The sequence below is a fragment of the Zalophus californianus genome, chromosome 7 (assembly GCF_009762305.2).
Source record: "Zalophus californianus isolate mZalCal1 chromosome 7, mZalCal1.pri.v2, whole genome shotgun sequence".
In the NCBI taxonomy this organism is placed as follows: Eukaryota; Metazoa; Chordata; class Mammalia; order Carnivora; family Otariidae; genus Zalophus; species Zalophus californianus.
Window position 1 is genome coordinate 108,541,287 of NC_045601.1, and position 17,319 is coordinate 108,558,605.

The following is a 17,319-nucleotide window of genomic DNA, read 5'->3' on the forward strand; positions in this document are numbered from 1 at the left end:
GCAAGGAGCCCAATGTGGTACTTGAACCCAGGACCCCGGGACTATGACCTGAGCCGAAGGCAGACGCTTAACGACTGAGCCACCCAGGCGCCCCTAAATAAATAAAATCTTAAAAAAAAAAAAAAGTACCAGTTGAGGGGCGCCTGGGTGGCTCAGTCGGTTGAGCCTCCAGCTCAAGGTTTCAGATCGGGTCCTGATCTCAGGGTCTTGGGATGGAGCCCGAACCCGCCTGGGGCTCTGTGCTTGGCAGGGAATCTGCTTGAAGAGTTTCTCCCTTTGCCCCTCCCCCCACTCAGTCACCTGCATGAGCTTTCTCTCTCTCTCTCTCCTTAAAATAAGAAAATAAATAAATTTTAAAAAAATGTACCAGTTGGGAAGGTGATGGTTTACCATGAGAACGTTGGGAACAGATGACCTTGCTGGTCCCAGAAAAGGAATGGGCAGACTGGACATGGAGAAGGAACTGGTACTTCTGGGTCTTTCTCAGCCTTTGCCCTTGAAGTTCTTCCACTGGCCTGGATATTTGGCATTTTGCCTGCTTTACTATTTATGTATTCCTATGAGATAGGATGTTTACTATAGGGTTTTTGTAGATGTTCTATATCAGACTAAAGAAGTTCTCATCCATCCCTGCTTTACCAAGAGTTCTTTTCTTGCTGTGAACGGGTGTTGAATTTTATCAAATGCTTTTTTGGGTATTTGTTGATGTGATCATATGGGTTTCTTGACCCTTTAATCTTTTAGTGTGATAAATTATATAGATTTAAAAAAATAGACTGTCCAAGTATTTTTGGCATAAAGTCAACATAATCATAACATAGTATCCTTTTATATATTGCTGGAATCGGTTTGCTAATATCTTGTGTTGGATTTTGCATTCATGAGTGTAATTTTCTTTTCTCATACTGTTCTTGTTTGGATTTGGAATCAAAGTGACACTAAAAAGAAGTTGAGAAAGGAACCCTCTTTTTATATTTTCTGAAAGACTTTAAGTAATATTGAAATTGCTTCTTTCTTGAATTTTCCGTAGAACTCTTTGCCTTGTTGCTATTGAAGTTCATGCCATGATGTGGGTGATAGTAGAGAAGGGAATTTTTATTTGAGGAATTAAATTAAACAATAAGGAAAATCTGTTAGTTAAGGATTGGTTATTTCAGCAGTTCAACATCATCAGGGAGACGAATTTATTCTCATCTTGCAGCTGTGTCATTGTCAGGCGTCAGCTTCTTCTCTTACTGCAGGATAGCTGCAGTTGCTCCAGGCATCACAACACAGTGGTGAAGAGGGTGGGTTTTGCAGCTAAGGAGGGTTCCAAATCCCAAAGCTATATGACACTGGGTAATTGCTTATCCTTTCTGGAAAATGGGATGATAGTAGTATTTTACCTCAAAAGTTTGTTATTATATGGATTAAATGAATCAGGGTTTGGTTTTGTTTTTTAACTCTTAGACTAGTGCTTTGCACATGGTAAGCATACAATAAATATTAGCATATCTTACTCCATTCTCACACAGGGCAGAAATGAATTTTTTTTCTCTTGTACTCCATTTATTGAAGCCCCTCAGCAGACTTACTTCACATTTATTGGCTAGAATTTGGCAGGTGCCCATTTCTAAACCAGGTATGGGATTATCATGATTTGGTTTGGAGTAATTTAGATTCAACCTCTGAGATGAGTGTCTAGCCTCCCCTGAAATACGACGACCTGACACCTCATCAAACCCGGATTGTTTGCCAGAAAGAATTTGGAATGGTGATGATGGGGACTTTTGAGTCACACAAGGAGGGGCAAAGTAGGAGTCCCCATCCCTGTGGGTTCTCCACAGGATTCCTTGGAATTACCCCTTAGATTTGCCTATAGCCCTTCAGTTTACTTAGTGCTTTTTTTTTTTAAGTTTATTTATTTAAGTAATCTCTACATTCGATGTGGGGCTCAAACCCACGACCCCGAGATCGAGTCACACGCTCTTCTGACTAAGCCAGCCAAGTGCCCCTCCTTACTGCTTTTTAACTGGTGCGTGATCTCTGCTGGTCTCAGAATCCCCCTCTAAGCAGTGTGTGTTGTTGTTATCCCTCTTTTGTAGCCAGGAAACAGGTTTCTGGGGTTGAGGTGTGCTTGCCTGCTTCCGTGTGTGTCGTCAGGGCAGAACCAGGGTCTGGGACTCAAGTGCACGTCTTCAGATTCCAAGTTCTGACCTTTCATTCCTCTTCTGTGAAGTCCCAACTGTCTGGCATGGACATGCTATTAAGATTATTTATTTATTTATTTTTGAGAGAGAGAGAGAACACGAACATGAGTGGGGGGAGGGTCAGAGGGAGAAGCAGACTCCCCGCTGAGCAGGGAGCCCCACTTGGGACTCGATCCTGGGACTGGATCCCGGAACTCCGGGATCATGACCCAAGCTGAAGGCAGACGCCCAGCCGACTGCACTGCCCTGACCCCTGATGGGGCTGGAATCACAGCCCTGCCAGTGTGGCACATGCAGCTGGGCTCCATCCCGCTGCTGCCCATGGAGCCCAGCTGCAGAGTGCGCCATCCCTACTTCCAAGTGTCAGCACTGTGACTTTGCTTGTTGATGGCTTGTTCTGTCCGTCTGAGTCCACTGTGTCCTCCCATAGGAAGCAAGTGGTAGCTGATTAATTCCAGGCCCTTCCCTCCAACCCCAGCAGCCCTCAGCCTCTGGCTGTTCGGAATTGGTGGACACGTATCCCGGCTCCCTCGCCACTCCCCTCTGGGTGCAGTGACTTCCAGGCAAGCGCTTTTCCTCATCTCCAGCAGAAATGCGCTACATTTGCCCACAGTGGTAACTTACCCGGTCATGCACTTTTTACTGCTTTCCTCCCCTTTCCCAGCTCATTTCCCTACTCCCTTGTGGGTGCTTCCTGGGACCATCTCTCAGGTAAATTACTTCCCTGGAATCCTTGTCTCAGAGTCTGCTTCTTCGGAGCCCAGACCAAGGCAGCCGTATGCTGGCTGGCTGTGTTGACAATACCTAACTTCTCTGTGTTTTTGGGTTTGCATCCATCATATGAAGATCGTTAACAGCACCTATATCTCATAGAGCAAATATGGTAAAGCTCTCAGTGCCTGGCTAAGAGAAAGTGCTTAGCAAGTATTATTATTATTACTATTACTGTTATTATTCCTACCTAAAATTCTGTGGTGTGCCAAGGTAGGTGGTTACCCCACAGTTGAGACACACTACTCCTTGCCTCTCCCTCCTGATACCCCACTTACTCTCTGAGCTCCTACAGCCCCGCCTCTTCCACCACAGGCTGTCTCCTGCAAATCAGGTGTCCAGGACCCCCAGCCCCCACCACTCCCAATGCAGTCCACCCTTCCCATCACATAAAGCACCCCGCCTGCCTCTGGTGTGTGTTAACAAATACCCAGGTAAAAGTCTTCTGTCTGAATGACATCTCAGGATTTCTCCCTGATGCAGGATCATCATGGTTATCCACTTTACACTGGAAACTCTTAAAGTGGAGGCTTCTCATTTCTGATTCATGTCCAGAATATTCTAGGACATCTTGGGACGCCTGGGTGGCTCCATCGGTTAAGTGTCTGCCTTCAGCTCAGGTCATGATCTCAGGGTCCTGGGATGGAGCCCTCAGTGGGGCTCCCTGCTCAGTGGGGAGCTTGCTTCTCCCTCTCCCTCTGCTCCATCCCCGATTCGTGTGTGTGTGTGTGTGTGTGTGTGTGTGTGTGTGTGTGTGCGTGCATGCAAGCACTCTCTCTCTCTCAAATAAATAAATAAAATCTTAAGAAAAGAAAAAGACTATTCTAGGACATCTTAAAGCCTTCCTGAGGCCTGGGGCAGGGAAGACAGTTGATAAATGTTGATTGTTGATTACAGCTACTGAGCACTTACTATGAGCCTGGCGCTGTTGTCGATACTTTTTTCCATATTAATTTTTGCAACCACCTTATGAGGTAAGTGTTATTATTCTCTCCAGTCTGCAAATGAGAAGCCTAGCACAGAGAAGTTAAGTAACCTGCCCAAGATCACGCAGCTGGCAAATGGCAGAGCCAGGCATCCACCTAACCCTAGAGCTCACTTACTTAGTCATGATGCTAGACCCATGCCAGGACTGTCTGGTGCCTAGAATGAAGCATGCTGGCTTCTTTGCTTCCCAGCTAAGAGCCCAAGGACAGGTCTCTGTTCACCAGGTATTTTGCTGTAGCAGGTTACTCATCCCCCCTGGAGGCCCACATGCTCATCTCACCCCTAGCTGTTGAATAGGAATCTCAGAAAGAGTAATAGGACTGGAACTGCGTGTATTCAGAATCCAGACAGCCAGAGGGAGGGAGAAAAAGCAAATATGCTACATATGTAGCCTGTGTTCTAATTTTATGATAAGGAGAGCCTAAACAGGTTCAGGCTAGCACCTGAGGTTTCTTTTCACAAGCAATTTATGTGCTAGAGGGGCACCTGGGTGGCTCAGTCGTTAAGCGTCTGCCTTGGGCTCAGGTCACGATCCCGGGGTCCTGGGATCGAGCCCCGCATCGGGCTCCCTGCTCCGCGGGAAGCCTGCTTCTCCCTCCGCCACTCCCCCTGCTTGTGGTCCCTCTCTCGCCATGTCTCTGTCAAATAAATAAATAAAATCTTAAAAAAAATATGTGTGTGCTAGAGATTGCAAATTGCTCCCCGCCCTTCCGATCCAATCCCTACAGCCTCGTGTATGCCTGGAAAATGAAAGGAATGTGCAGCCACACTCATTACCACAGTGCAGCAAAAGACTGGAGCTAAGCAGCACCTCCCAGCTTTGGGTGGGTCGTGTGCTGTCCCCGTGCCCAGCCCCACCCCTCCCCAGCAGCTCCCTTACCACCACCAAGTTGCCGTTTATCTTGTGGCTCAGGCTGGCCTTTTTCTTACATCTAGTTTGTTTCATTCATTCATTCATTCATTCATTCAAAAAAGTTCTTTTGGACACCTACTATGACCAGGCACCATTCTGCTTTGGTGGGGTGCAGATATAGGATGTCAGCGACACACATAGTGTCTGTTCCAGAAATAGCCCAGGGGGTGAGAGAGTAGTGGGAAATGGGGTGGGAGCAGATTGCGCAGGGTCTAGTATGCATTGTGACTACTTTGGCAGTCACCCGGACCGGACTGAAGAGCCGCTAGAGCACTGCTATGTTGAGCCAAGACCGGAGGGGGCAAGGGTGGATCAGAGATACCCACTGGGAGGCTATCCCAACTGTGAGCCAGGCGATGCAACTATGCCAGCGCGGTCGCAGTGGAACTGGGGGAAAGGGGAGGACTGGAGGTGTGTTTGGGCCATAGAATCAACCAGAAATGGGTAATGGGGTGGATGTGGGAGACCAATAAGGACAAGGAAGAATTGAATTTGGACCAGGGAGGTAGCCAAGGCAGAGGAGAGAAGAGGGTGGGTTCTGGAGATATTTCGAAAGTAGAGCGTCTCTGCTCAGCTGAGGGATGGATGTGGGATTTGAAAGAGAGGACTCAGGAATGACACCACGTGTTTTGGCCTCGTGTTGGAAGGATGGAGTTGCTTTTTGCTGATGTGGGGAAGCCTGTGGGAGAAGCAGGCTTGGAACAGGGGAAAGATTAGGAACTCAGTTTTGGAGAAGTTGAATTTAAAAGCGCCTATTTTGGGCACCTGGGTGGCTCAGTCGGTTAAGCGTCTGCCTTCAGCTCAGGTCATGATCCCGGGGTCCTGGGATCGAGCCCCACATCGGGCTCCCTACTCAGCGGGGAGCCTTGCTTCTCTCTCTGCCTCTGCCTGCCGCTCCTGATTCTCTCTCAAATAAATAAAATCTTAAAAATAAAAGGTGCCTATTGGACATCCATGTGGAACAGCCACGAAGGCAGCCTCCTTTGTGAAAGAGAAACAGAAAACAGGTCAGCTCACATGGCAGCTCTGATTTCTCTGATTTGGTAGCGCTGCCTGCAGGGTTGTGTTGACTGTGTTGAGATTTCTTTTTTTAAAGATTTTATTATTTTTTTTAAGTACTCTCTACACCCAACATGGGGCTCAAACTTACAACCCTGAAATCAAGAGTTGCATGCTCAACTGAGTGAACTGCGTGCCCCTGTGTTGAGATTTTTAAGGTTCACCCAGTCTCAGTGGGAAAGAGGTTTTGTTTGTTTGTTTGTTTGTTTTTTAGTATTTTATTTTTAAGCAATCTCTTACACCCAGTGTTGGGCTCAAACTCACAACCCCGAGATCCAGAGTCACATGCTCTACCCTCTGAGCCAGCCAGGAGCCTTGGGAAAGAGTTCCCTGATCAATAGTGAGTGAGGCCTGTCTCCGGAGCTGGTTAGGCAAATAACCAGCTCTGGGTGTAAGATTTTCTGTTGCGGAGTGGGAAGAAAATGTGAAAAATTGTATTCTATGTATTTTTGTCTTACGCTTAAAATTTTTCTTTCTTTCTTTCTTTCTTTCTTTTAAAGATCTTATTTATGAGGGACAGAGAGAGGCAGAGGGAGAAGCAGGCTCCCAAGGAGCAGGGAGCCCGATGCGGGACTTGATCCCAGGACGCTGGGATCACGACCTGAGCCGAAGGCAGACGCTTAACCATCTGAGCCACCCAGGCGCCCCTCTTTAAAATTTCTTAAATGTGTTCTACAGTGTGCATGATATCATAGAGTAGCAGGTATGGACATCACTTACAAATTAAGTATCCTATATAGAAATGATATGCTCAGTTTTTAACTGAGAAATGGAGAGATACTTCTGAAGATTACTGATTTGAGATATTGTACTACAGATGCTCAAAAGTATGGCCTGAAACACTGTAAACCCTGAAGCATCTCCTGAATCCTTGAAGAAAAAATTATGTTCAGTTTGGTTCAGTGCTTGATTTTTCTGCTATACAATATACACTTATTTATTTACTTATTTTATTTATTTTAATTTATTTACTTATTTATTTATTTTTAAGTACGCTCCACACCCAGCATGGAGTCCAACATGGGGCTTGAACTCACAACCCGGAGGTTAAGACTCAGATGCTTAACTGGTCGAGCCATTCCAGGTGCCCCTAAAATACACATTTAGACACAACACTACCTGTGTAGTATCTCTCCCAAAACTTTTTTTTTTTAAGATTTTATTTATTTATTTGACAGAGAGAGACAGTGAGAGCAGGAACACAAGCAGGGGGAGTGGGAGAGGGAGAAGCAGGCTTCCCGCTGAGCAGGGAGCCCGATGTGGGACTCGATCCCAGGACCCTGGGATCATGACCTGAGCCGAAGGCAGACGCTTAACAACTGAGCCACCCAGGCGCCCTCTCCCAAAAATATTTAATCTTTGTATAATTAGTAGACAACAATCAGACAAATCCAAATCAGAGCACAGTGGGTAAAACAATTGACTTTCAAAAGTGTAAGTGTTGGGGCGCCTGGGTGGCTCAGTCGTTAAGCGTCTGCCTTCGGCTCAGGTCATGGTCCCGGGGTCCTGGGATCGAGTCCCACATCGGGCTCCCTGCTCAGCGGGAAGCCTGCTTCTCCCTCTCCCACTCCCCCTGCTTGTGTTCCCTCTCTCACTGTGTCTCTCTCTGTCAAATAAATAAATAAAACCTTTAAAAATATATATGTGTGTGTGTTATTAAAGACTTTTATTTATTTATTCTTAAAGATTTCATTTATTTATCCGCGAGACAGACAGACAGAGAGAATGAGCGGGGTGGGGGGTGGGGAGAGGCAGTGGGAGAGGGAGAAGCAGACTCCCCGCGGAGCAGGGAGCCCGATGCGGGACTCCAGCAGGCGTCCTCAAAGACTTTTTAAAAAAAGGGTCAGGGACTGTTCTAGAATAAAAGAGATTGAAGAGTTAGGGTAACAATTGCACGCATGAGCTTTGATGGGATCTTGGGTTGAGAAGGAAAAAAACTACAAAAGGCTATTGGTGGAGCAACTGGGCACCTTTGTATATAGTTGTTTATGGTGTTGTGTTAGTGCTAGTTTTCCAATTGTGATCATTGTTTTGTGGGTATGTGGGAGACGGCTGCATTCTTAGGAGACACAGGCTGAAGTATGTAGGGATGAGGAGTCATGATGTTTGTAATTAGGTCTCAAATGGTTCAACAAAACACACATGGATTTAAGTGAAGGGCATGACTATTCTTGCAGCTTTTCTGGAGGTTTGAAATATTTCAAAGTAGAAAGTTGAGGGAAAACAGGATTCACATATAGGTTCCTTCAGTTCTCAGAAAACGAGGAAATCCAAGAATGGTGTATTAGACCATGTCTATTTTATTTTTATTTTTTTTCACCCCCCACCTCTCAGACCATGTTTGGTGTACTAGATTGTTTCAGTAACTAGAATACTGTCTTCTTCACCCTCTCTGAGGCAAAGAATTTGCCAAACCTTTGCCACCGCAAGAGTAATCCCTCGTGTGTTTTAGTTGTCAGGTGCCTTCATATCCATTGTATTACATTTATTATCATAAGTAGTCCATACGCATGAAGAAGTTTGTGTCTTTAACTACCACAGTCACAACTAACTTTTTTTAATGGCTTACCATATGTGAGGCACTGTTCTGCGTATTTTACACAAAAGAGCCCATTTCAGCCTCACAACCACTCTGTAGGGGAGGTACTATTATTATCCTCATTTTCAGAAAAGGAAACTGAGGCACAGACAGGTGGTCTAACTTGCCCACGGTCACGCAGCCAGGGACGGCGAGTGCGGAGCCCTGTGGCCCCGGGCCCTTCAGCGTTCACCACTCACCCCTGACCACACGCTTCACATCATGAGCTGGATCATAGACGTTTGCTAGAGCTGCCTGCCCAGGAGGGGGGCTTCCGCTGCTCAGACTTTTGCTTTCCTCTGAGGGGTTCTGGGTGCATGTCCATAGCAGAAAGGGTACTCCTTGAGAAAGGTAATAATAATAATAATAATAATAATAATAATAATTGGGTACTCCTTGAGAGAGGCAATAATAATAGTAATAATAATTGGGTACTCCTTGAGAGAGACAATAATAACAACAACAACAGAAACTACCATCTTTTTTTTTTTTAAGATTTTATTTATTTATTTAAGAGAGAGAGAGCATTAGCAGGGGGAGCGGCAGAAGGAGAGGGAGAAGCAGATCCCCTGGGATCATGACCTGAGCCAAAGGCAGACGCTTAATCCACTGAACCACCCAGGCGCCCCCAGAAACTACCATCTTCGAGGGCTCGCCATGTGCTAAGCCAGGGTGAGACGTTTTCTGCCTGTTTAGTTATCCTCATTGGACAAAAGAGAAAACAGACCAAGAGGTTCCAGTAACTCCCTCAGAGTCGTTAAGGCCTGGAGCCAGTCTTTGCACTCCAGCAGCCTGACTCCAGAGCCTTTCCCCACCCTTAGGCTGCCTTGCGTCTACCTGTCCTCTCCATGGGTTTGAAGGTCACGGAGCCACCGAATGGAGACAGGTAGTCAGGCCGGGAGTGAGGGGGGTGAGGGTGGAGTCGGGGGGTTGGGAGGTGACAGGGGGGAAGGGAGGGGAGCTGAGCCTCCCTCAGAACTTTGTTCACCCCCTCAGTTCCTAGATGGTGACATTTCAGTGTCTCAGAGGAAGAGGAGTGGGAGAAGGAAGAAGAGGAGGAAGAAAGCATTGTAATGCTTCCTTCTTGGAGCTTTTCATCTGACCTGTGGCATTCCATTCCCGCCCTTCTTCTAACTTGCCATTTCCTTGAGCAACTTTTCCAATTGAGTGCACCTGGCAGAAACTCCTCCCATATTGGCCTGGGTCACTGCTTTGTCATTTTTGTTTTTGTTGTTGTTGTTGTTGTTGTTAACAAAAAACAAGGGGAGCCCCTATTCCTTTGAGGTAGAGGTGATGGGTGAAGTCCCCTAGGCAGATCAGCCAACATGTCAGGAGCCACTCCGACCTGGTGCTGCACTGAGCTCACCTGCCTCCTTAGAGGACAGCAGCTGGTAGCTGAACAGCTCCTTGGCCCTGGAAGTTCAGGATGACTTAAGCCCTGGGCACGGCCGTCCCAGCCCAGGGTGAGGCAAAGGTATCCCTCAAAACGCCCTGCAGTCCCAGTCCAGGGTGACGCAGAGGTATCCCTCAAAACGCCCTGCAGACCAGGACTTCCTTTCCCAGGGTACAAGTTCCCACCCTACCTTCCAGGACTGAGCAGTCTCTGTGTGCCTCTTCCGCAATAAATCAACAACTAATAAATCAACACACACTCGTGGAAGAAGCATAAGAGGCAGAAGAATGAATTAGTTAAGGGCAGGAACCCTGCAGCCAGACTGCCCGGGTTGGAATCCTGCTACTACCACTGACTTCCTGTGTGACCTTGGGCAAATTATTTAGCTACTCTGAGTCTTAGTTTCCATTTATGTAAAATGGGGTGAAATAATAGTATACTTCTCATAAAGTTGATGTGAAAATGAGATGATTTAATACCTATCAGGTTCATACAGTGCCTGAGACCCAGTGAACCCTCCATAAAGGACTGATATTCTTGCTGGTAGTCACAACACAGTGGTAGGTCTTGCAGAGGAGACCCAGGCATATAGGACACAGTCCCTTCCTAAGAGGAGGCAATATAGCATTAAAAAGGGGACGGTTCGGGAAGAGCTAAGTAGACCTTCAGTATGTTATTTAACTCCATGGGACCTCAGATTTCCCATCCAAAAACCATTCTTAGAGGCTGAGACGGTGGATCATAAACATCCTGCCCAGTGCCTGGCATATAGTTGGATCTCAATACATATGGATTCTCTTCCCCTTTCTAGGAACTACAATCTGGATAGGGACAGAGAGCAGGTCCAGAACCAGCCAGCCAAGTGTACAGGTAGAAACATGTGCAGTTGGATCTGTAGGAGTTTGGAGGCCAGAGGATTGGTTCCTGTAGTTGGATTGTCCTAGGGAGGCTTCTTGGAGGAGGTTGGATCTGAGTCCAAGGATGAATAAAGAATTGGAGCAGGGGCACCTATGTGGCTCAGTCAGCTAAGGGTCTGACTTCGGCTCAAGTCACAGTCTCAGGGTTCTGGGATTGAGCCCCGCATCAGGCTGCGTGCTCAGCAAGGAGTCTGCTTGTCCCTCTCCCTCTACCCCTCCCTCTGCTCGTTCTCTCTGTCTCTCTCTCAAATAAATAAATAAAATCTTAAAAAAGAGAGAGAGAAGGAAAGAAAGAAAGAAAGAGAAAGAAAGAGAGAGAGGGAGGGAGGGAGGGAGGGCAAGCAGAGAGGATTAATGGGCTGCCCAGTGGTGGAAGGGGGAATGAAGAGATGGGGAGGGCAGTGAGAGGTCCTGCCATGGTTTTAGAGGGCTGTAGAGAAGACGATTCTGTTTTCTCTGTCTCATATCATCGTCTAACTGGAGTTTTTGTGCTAACTTGTTGTAGTTGAAGGCCAGTTCTCTTGGAAGTGAAGGGACCATGGTTATTTCACACTGGATGAGCTTTTAGTGTTTTTTTGAAACACTTTTATGCTTCATATTGGGCTAAAGACTTGGTGAATTTCTTTCTGCTTCTTTTAAAGATTTTATTTACTTGACAGAGAGAGAGAGAGAGAGAGAGAACACAAGCAGGGGGAGTGGCAGGCAGAGGGAGAGGGAGAAGCAGGCTCCTCACAGAGCAGGGGGAGCCTGATGTGGGACTAGATCCCAGGACCCCAGGATCATGACCTGAGCCGAAGGCATTTGATTAACCAATGGAGCCAGCCAGGCGCCCTAAGGTGAATTTCTATAAACAAAAGCTGCAAGAATTCTGAGGGCCAATTCCCAGTGAAACTCTTTGGCCGTGTATGCCAAAAATAAGGCATAGTCTGAAGTGCAAGAACCAGGCCAAGGGATGCTTATTGCAGAGAAGTGAGTGAGAAAGAAAGAACAGATTGTTAAATCAGTGCCATGGGAACTATGGGTGATAATTTGGGAAAAGTAAGGCTAGAACCTCACTTAATATGATATAATGAATAAAGGTAAGTAACAATATATACATTAAAAAAAAAAAAACCACCCAACTTTATATACTCTTGAAAATGCAGATCTTGGGGGCCTCATGACAGACTTGAAGAATGAAAAGCCCTGAGGCAGGGCCCAGAAACCTGCATTTTCAACAAGTTCCCTAGGTGATAAAAAATATTCATCTGTAAATATTTCCTACATTTTCTTGTAGTGCTTTTATAATTTTAAGGTGGGCAAGGCATGATTCAAAGGCAGAAGTCATTATAGAAAATATCGGTAGATAAGGCTATGTAAAATAAAAAACTTTTATTTGTTAAAAAAAAGATATCTCCCGTGAACCAAAAGTGAAAGGCAAACAATGAACTAAAAAAAAAAAAAAAAGCAACATATATGACAAAGAAAAAATATGTAAAGGGGTAAATATTCTTCACATGTAATGAGCACTTATAAATCAATAAGAAAAAATTCATATAAAAGAACGGGCAAAGGACATAAATAGGTAATTCATTTGTATAAGACATGTAAATGTCTAATAATATGTCAAAATATTGTTACTAATATTCCATTTTTCATCTGTCCAGTTTTTTTCCATAAAAAATTTGGCATACATATACAGTGAAAGATTATGCAGCCATTAAAAAGAAAAAAATTCTGCCATTTATGACAACATTGACAGACCTTGAGGGCATTATGTTAAGTGAAATAAGTCAGACAGAGAAGACAAGTACTATATGATCTCACTTGTACATGGAATCTATGAAAACCAAACTCAGGTACAGAAAACAGATTGTTGCTTGTTAGAGGCAGGGGGTGGGGAGGTATGGAAGGTAAGGGAAATGGTGAAGGTGGCCAAAAGATACAAATTTTTAGTTATAAGGTAGATAAGTTCTGGAGATACAATGCACAACATGGTGGCTACAGTCAACCACTGTATTGTGTATTTGAAGGTTGCTAAGAGAGTAGTTCTTAAAAGTTCTCATCAGAAGAGGAGAAACTATGTGAGGTGACAGTTGTTAGCTGATTGTGGTAGTCATTTTGCAACGTATACATATATCAAATCATTATTCTGTCTACCTTAAATTACTGTAACTTCGGTATATGTCATTATATCTCAATAAGACTGGAAAAAAAATTTAAGATATGAAATAATGGTGATTTACTCTCTCATCAAAGATAGTTTTCTTATCTCAACAGTCCTGCTCAATAATTCTGAAAGTAAAGAAACACCTTCCTTCAGACAGATCTAGTTTCTGGTTCTGTCCTTCAAATGCTACATTTTTTTTTAAAACATTTTATTTATTTATTTGACAGAGAGAGAGCGCAAGTAGGGGAAGAAGCAGGCAGAAGAAGAGGGAGAAGTAGGCTCCCCCGCACCCAGCAGGGAGCCCGACGCAGGGCTCGATCCCAGGACCCTGGGATCATGACCTGAGCCAAAGGCAGCCACTTAACCGACTGAGCCACCCAGGCGCCCCCAAAAGCTACATTTTTTTAGTCCTCCTGCACCCTAAAAGCCTCTTACACTTCCACACCTTTGCCTCCCCAGAACTTCATACCCAATCTTTATAATTTTAAATTTAGTGTTCTCTTTCATGAAAGAGTGCATTGCAATGATTAGCTAAAGGAACTGCGTGTTTGTATTTTTGAAGACAGGAGTAAAGGACTTATAATAAGATCAGACAAGGCTCATGGCACACATACATGTTGATACAAGTGCTCTTGAATTAAAAATACATATAATCACTGATACACTATTTTCATCTTCTCTCAATTTGGTAGTTTTTTTTTTCCTTTCAAATTTCCTAATGTTTGTTCATTAGATCAGTTTAGCTTTTTTAAATTTTCTTAAAGATTTTATTTATATATTTGACAGAGAGTGAGCACAAGCAGAGGAAGCAGCAGGCAGAGGGAGAAGCAGACTCCCCAAGGAGCAGAGAGCCTGGGGCGATCCCAGGACCCTGGGATCATGACCTGAGCCAAAGGCAGACACTTAACCGACTGAGCCACCCAGGCGCCCCTCAGTTCAGCTTATCAGGGAAATTTGGTAATAAGAACTGTATCAAAAGCCTTAGAATGTTTCATAACCTTACATTGAGAAATTCCACTTCTAGAAATTAATTCACTTCTAGAAATAATCATGAGTGTGCACAAAGATACTATGACAAAAATATTTTACAGTATTGTTTCTAGTAGGGAACGACTAGAAACAACTTAAATTTCCAACAATACAGCTCTGATAAAATATATTTTAATATATTTTATTAACCAAAGGCATACTACGTAGCCATTAAAAATGTGGAATATATAATGATATGGAAAAAGTATTAACAGTATTTTTTTAGTGAAAAAGGCTTACGAAACAGCTTGCAATCTTATTCCTAAAAATATGTGTTTATTCATAGAACAATTGTAGAAAGATAAACACTGACATTTTAAAGAGTTGTCTCTGGATGGTGAAATTGTAGGTAGTTATTTCCTTTTTTTTGTGGCTTCTACATATTGTCTTAAGTTTTCTGTAGTGTAAATGAATATTCCTATGATATGAAAATGACAGTAAAATGTATTATATAAAAAAGAACAGGGGTATGTAATTGGCTCTGTCAGAAAAGCATGCGAGACTTAAGATCTTGGGGTCGTGAGTCTGAGCCCCACCTTGGGGATAGAGGTCACTTAAAAATAAAGAAAAAAACAAAACAAAAAAAACAATTCACTGAGAAAAATGCTTAGCGTAAAACTTGCCTCTTCTGTAACTCATTTCTCTAACAACTCACTTCTTTAGTGGCTCCTTCCTGGGGAGGACCCCAGGAGAGGCAGGGATCTCCTCAGGCCTTCTCCCATTTGGAGCTTTCCAGGAGGCCTGTGGTCAGCCTCTTGGTCACATAGAATCCAGCTTTGGAGAAACTGAGAAGTAACCCAAAGTTTGGGAAGTAGAGAAATGGCAACTGTAAGATTTCATAGAGTCAGAGCTAGAAACTCCCTTCACAGAGGATCTAGTTTCTCCGCCCATGTTTTCCTCAAACAGAAACTAAGGCCGACTTCAGGGCTTGTCCAAGGCCACCCACCCAACTTAATGACAAGGTGAGGCCTTGAATCCATGGTCTTTCCGCCCTGTTGTATTTCTGTAATACGCAGATTTAGACCAGTCCTTCTCATACTTAAACTGTGCGCGCAGGGATTCCCCAGGGATCTTGTTGAAATGCAGATTTGGACCCGGCCGGTCGGGGTGGGCCATTTCTAACCAGCGCTCAGGCGATGCCAGTTTTGCCGGGCTGGGGATCGCAGTTTCCCTGGCTGTGGTGCAGGAGCCAGACTTCAGCTTCCCAGTCCCAGCTCTGCCACAGACTCTATGATTGTGACACTCACTGTGCTTCAGTTTCGTCATCTGCGAAATTAGTTTGCGTGAGGATTTTTAGTAAGTTGTTACACGTTAAGTGCTCAGATCGGTGTGCGTGAAGAAGTGGCTAGCTTACTATCATTCCTATTCCCCCGAGCTTTCAGGGGGTGAAGCAGGGTCTGACGAATGAATGACCAACCTTTTGGAAGAAAGTTCTTTCCTGGGCGGCTAGAGTCAGAGAAGCAAAAGGGGAGGGCTGGTCGGTGGGGGAAGAGGCCCACCTCCAAGAAGCTTCTCTCCACCCGGTGGTCAGAACAGCCGGGAGCGCCCGGAAGCCGGCCGGCCCGCGCCCAGCCGACCAATGCGGCCGCCCGGGGAGAGGGGGCGGCCAGCCAGCCCTTTCCGTCTGGGGCTCCGGCGGCCCCGCCCCTTGTGCGTTGCGCCGCTCGAGCATTCCACGGTTGCTACATCGTCGCGAGGGGCGGGGCGCCTGTCAGGGAAGCGGCGCGCGCGCCGGCGCGGGCGGGCTGGGGCTCGGCCGCGCAGTGCCAGCGCCAGCACCAGACCCGCGCCCCGCGCTCTCCCGACCGCCGCCTGCGTTCTGGCTCGAGAGTCCGAGCTCCCTCCCGCCGGTGCGCTGCCCGAGTATGGAGCTGCTGTGCTGCGAGGGCACCCGGCACGCGCCCCGGGCCGGGCCGGACCCGCGACTGCTGGGGGACCAGCGTGTCCTGCAGAGCTTGCTCCGCCTGGAAGAGCGCTACGTGCCCCGTGCCTCCTACTTCCAATGTGTGCAGAGGGAGATCAAGCCGCACATGCGGAAGATGCTGGCGTACTGGATGCTGGAGGTATCGCCCGGAAGGGTCTCCCCTCCCCCGTCGCCCGGCTCCGGACATCCCCGGGCCGCCCTGTCGGGACATCCTGGTCCCAACAGCAATCAGCAAGTTGCTTTGGTGGCTCAGATCCCCGGGGCCTGGCCTTTCACTCGGGCACCCTAGCCAGCTGACTGCCTCCGTGGTGTCCCTTTCCCTTCCCCAGCCCTAACTCTGACTGCCGGTCGTTTGGCACCCTCACTAACCCTCTCTTCGGGCGGGGAAAGCGGGACCAGGGCAGCCCTCCCCTCCGGCTTCTCTCAGCGTCTCCTGCTTCCCTCCCCCGCTCGGATTTCTCAGGAGAGCGCGCCTGGAAAACCCTGGGCTCGGCCGCCCCCGCCCCAGAGCCGGTTCCTGTGTCTGTCGCGGGGTTCTGGCGGGGAAGACGGTGGGGGTGGCGCGCGCGCTGTTCCGGCAGTCAGGGAAATGAAAAGTGCGGGAGGCAGCGGCTGAAATCTCCTCCCTTCCCTTTGGGTGTGTGCAGTGGGTGGTGGTAATGGGGGTAAGGTCCCAGTTCTCCGGCTACCGTGGGTGACTCTTCCGTTTCCTCAACCCCCTTCTCGCCATGGAGGAGGGCAGTCTCAGTTTGGAATCCTTCTTAAGGAAAGGAGCCTCTGGCGTTATCCCCCCCCCCCCCCAGGGGAGGGGGAAAGGAGGCAGGCAACTCAGAGGAAGTGGGGGGCGTCACCTTGGGGAAGGCGCATCCTCCTCCGTATGTTAGTCCTTGTCACCGAAGGTACACTTATCCCCTTCCCATTTTTTTGCTCCCCATCCACTTCCCTTCAGCGCCCCCCGCCCCCGTCCTTTAGTGGTGCAGCGTTTCCCATGCCCCCGCCCCAGAAGTGACTGTGCGCCCTCCCCCAGGTCTGTGAGGAGCAGCGCTGTGAGGAGGAAGTCTTCCCCCTGGCCATGAACTACCTGGATCGCTACCTGTCCTGCGTCCCCACCCGAAAGGCGCAGTTGCAGCTCCTGGGTGCGGTCTGCATGCTGCTGGCCTCCAAGCTGCGCGAGACTACGCCCCTGACCATCGAAAAACTGTGCATCTACACCGACCACTCTGTCTCTCCCCGCCAGCTGCGGGTGCGTGCATAAGTCTCCCCACCCCCGACACAATAATACCTCCTCACTTACCAGGAAGAGGAAAGCCAAGACCTCAGAGGCTTTCTGCCCTTGGGGAGGGGAGCGGCGGCTTATTTTGGGGGGCAAAAGGTGGGGCACCGCGGTGGGACAGTCAGGATAGCCCCAGC

General features: G+C 47.1%; 1 protein-coding gene across 4 annotated transcripts in view; it reads left to right on the top strand.

The window, feature by feature from the left end:
- The window catches only part of CCND3 (cyclin D3), a 90,020-nt gene that overhangs the window by 67,362 nt on the left and 5,339 nt on the right, over positions 1-17,319 (top strand). The window contains exons 1-2 of one of the 4 annotated variants that reach the window (XM_027602010.2): positions 15,057-15,281; positions 16,937-17,152. The exons of 1 other annotated variant lie outside the window; for it this stretch is intronic. In XM_027602010.2, the coding sequence (XP_027457811.1) occupies positions 16,982-17,152 (171 nt within the window). In that variant the 5' untranslated portion in view covers positions 15,057-15,281; positions 16,937-16,981. Of the gene's footprint in view, positions 1-15,056; positions 15,282-15,325; positions 16,049-16,936; positions 17,153-17,319 lie in introns of those variants that run through there. 2 more of the 4 variants (XM_027602008.2, XM_027602009.2) reach the window with 2 other exon arrangements.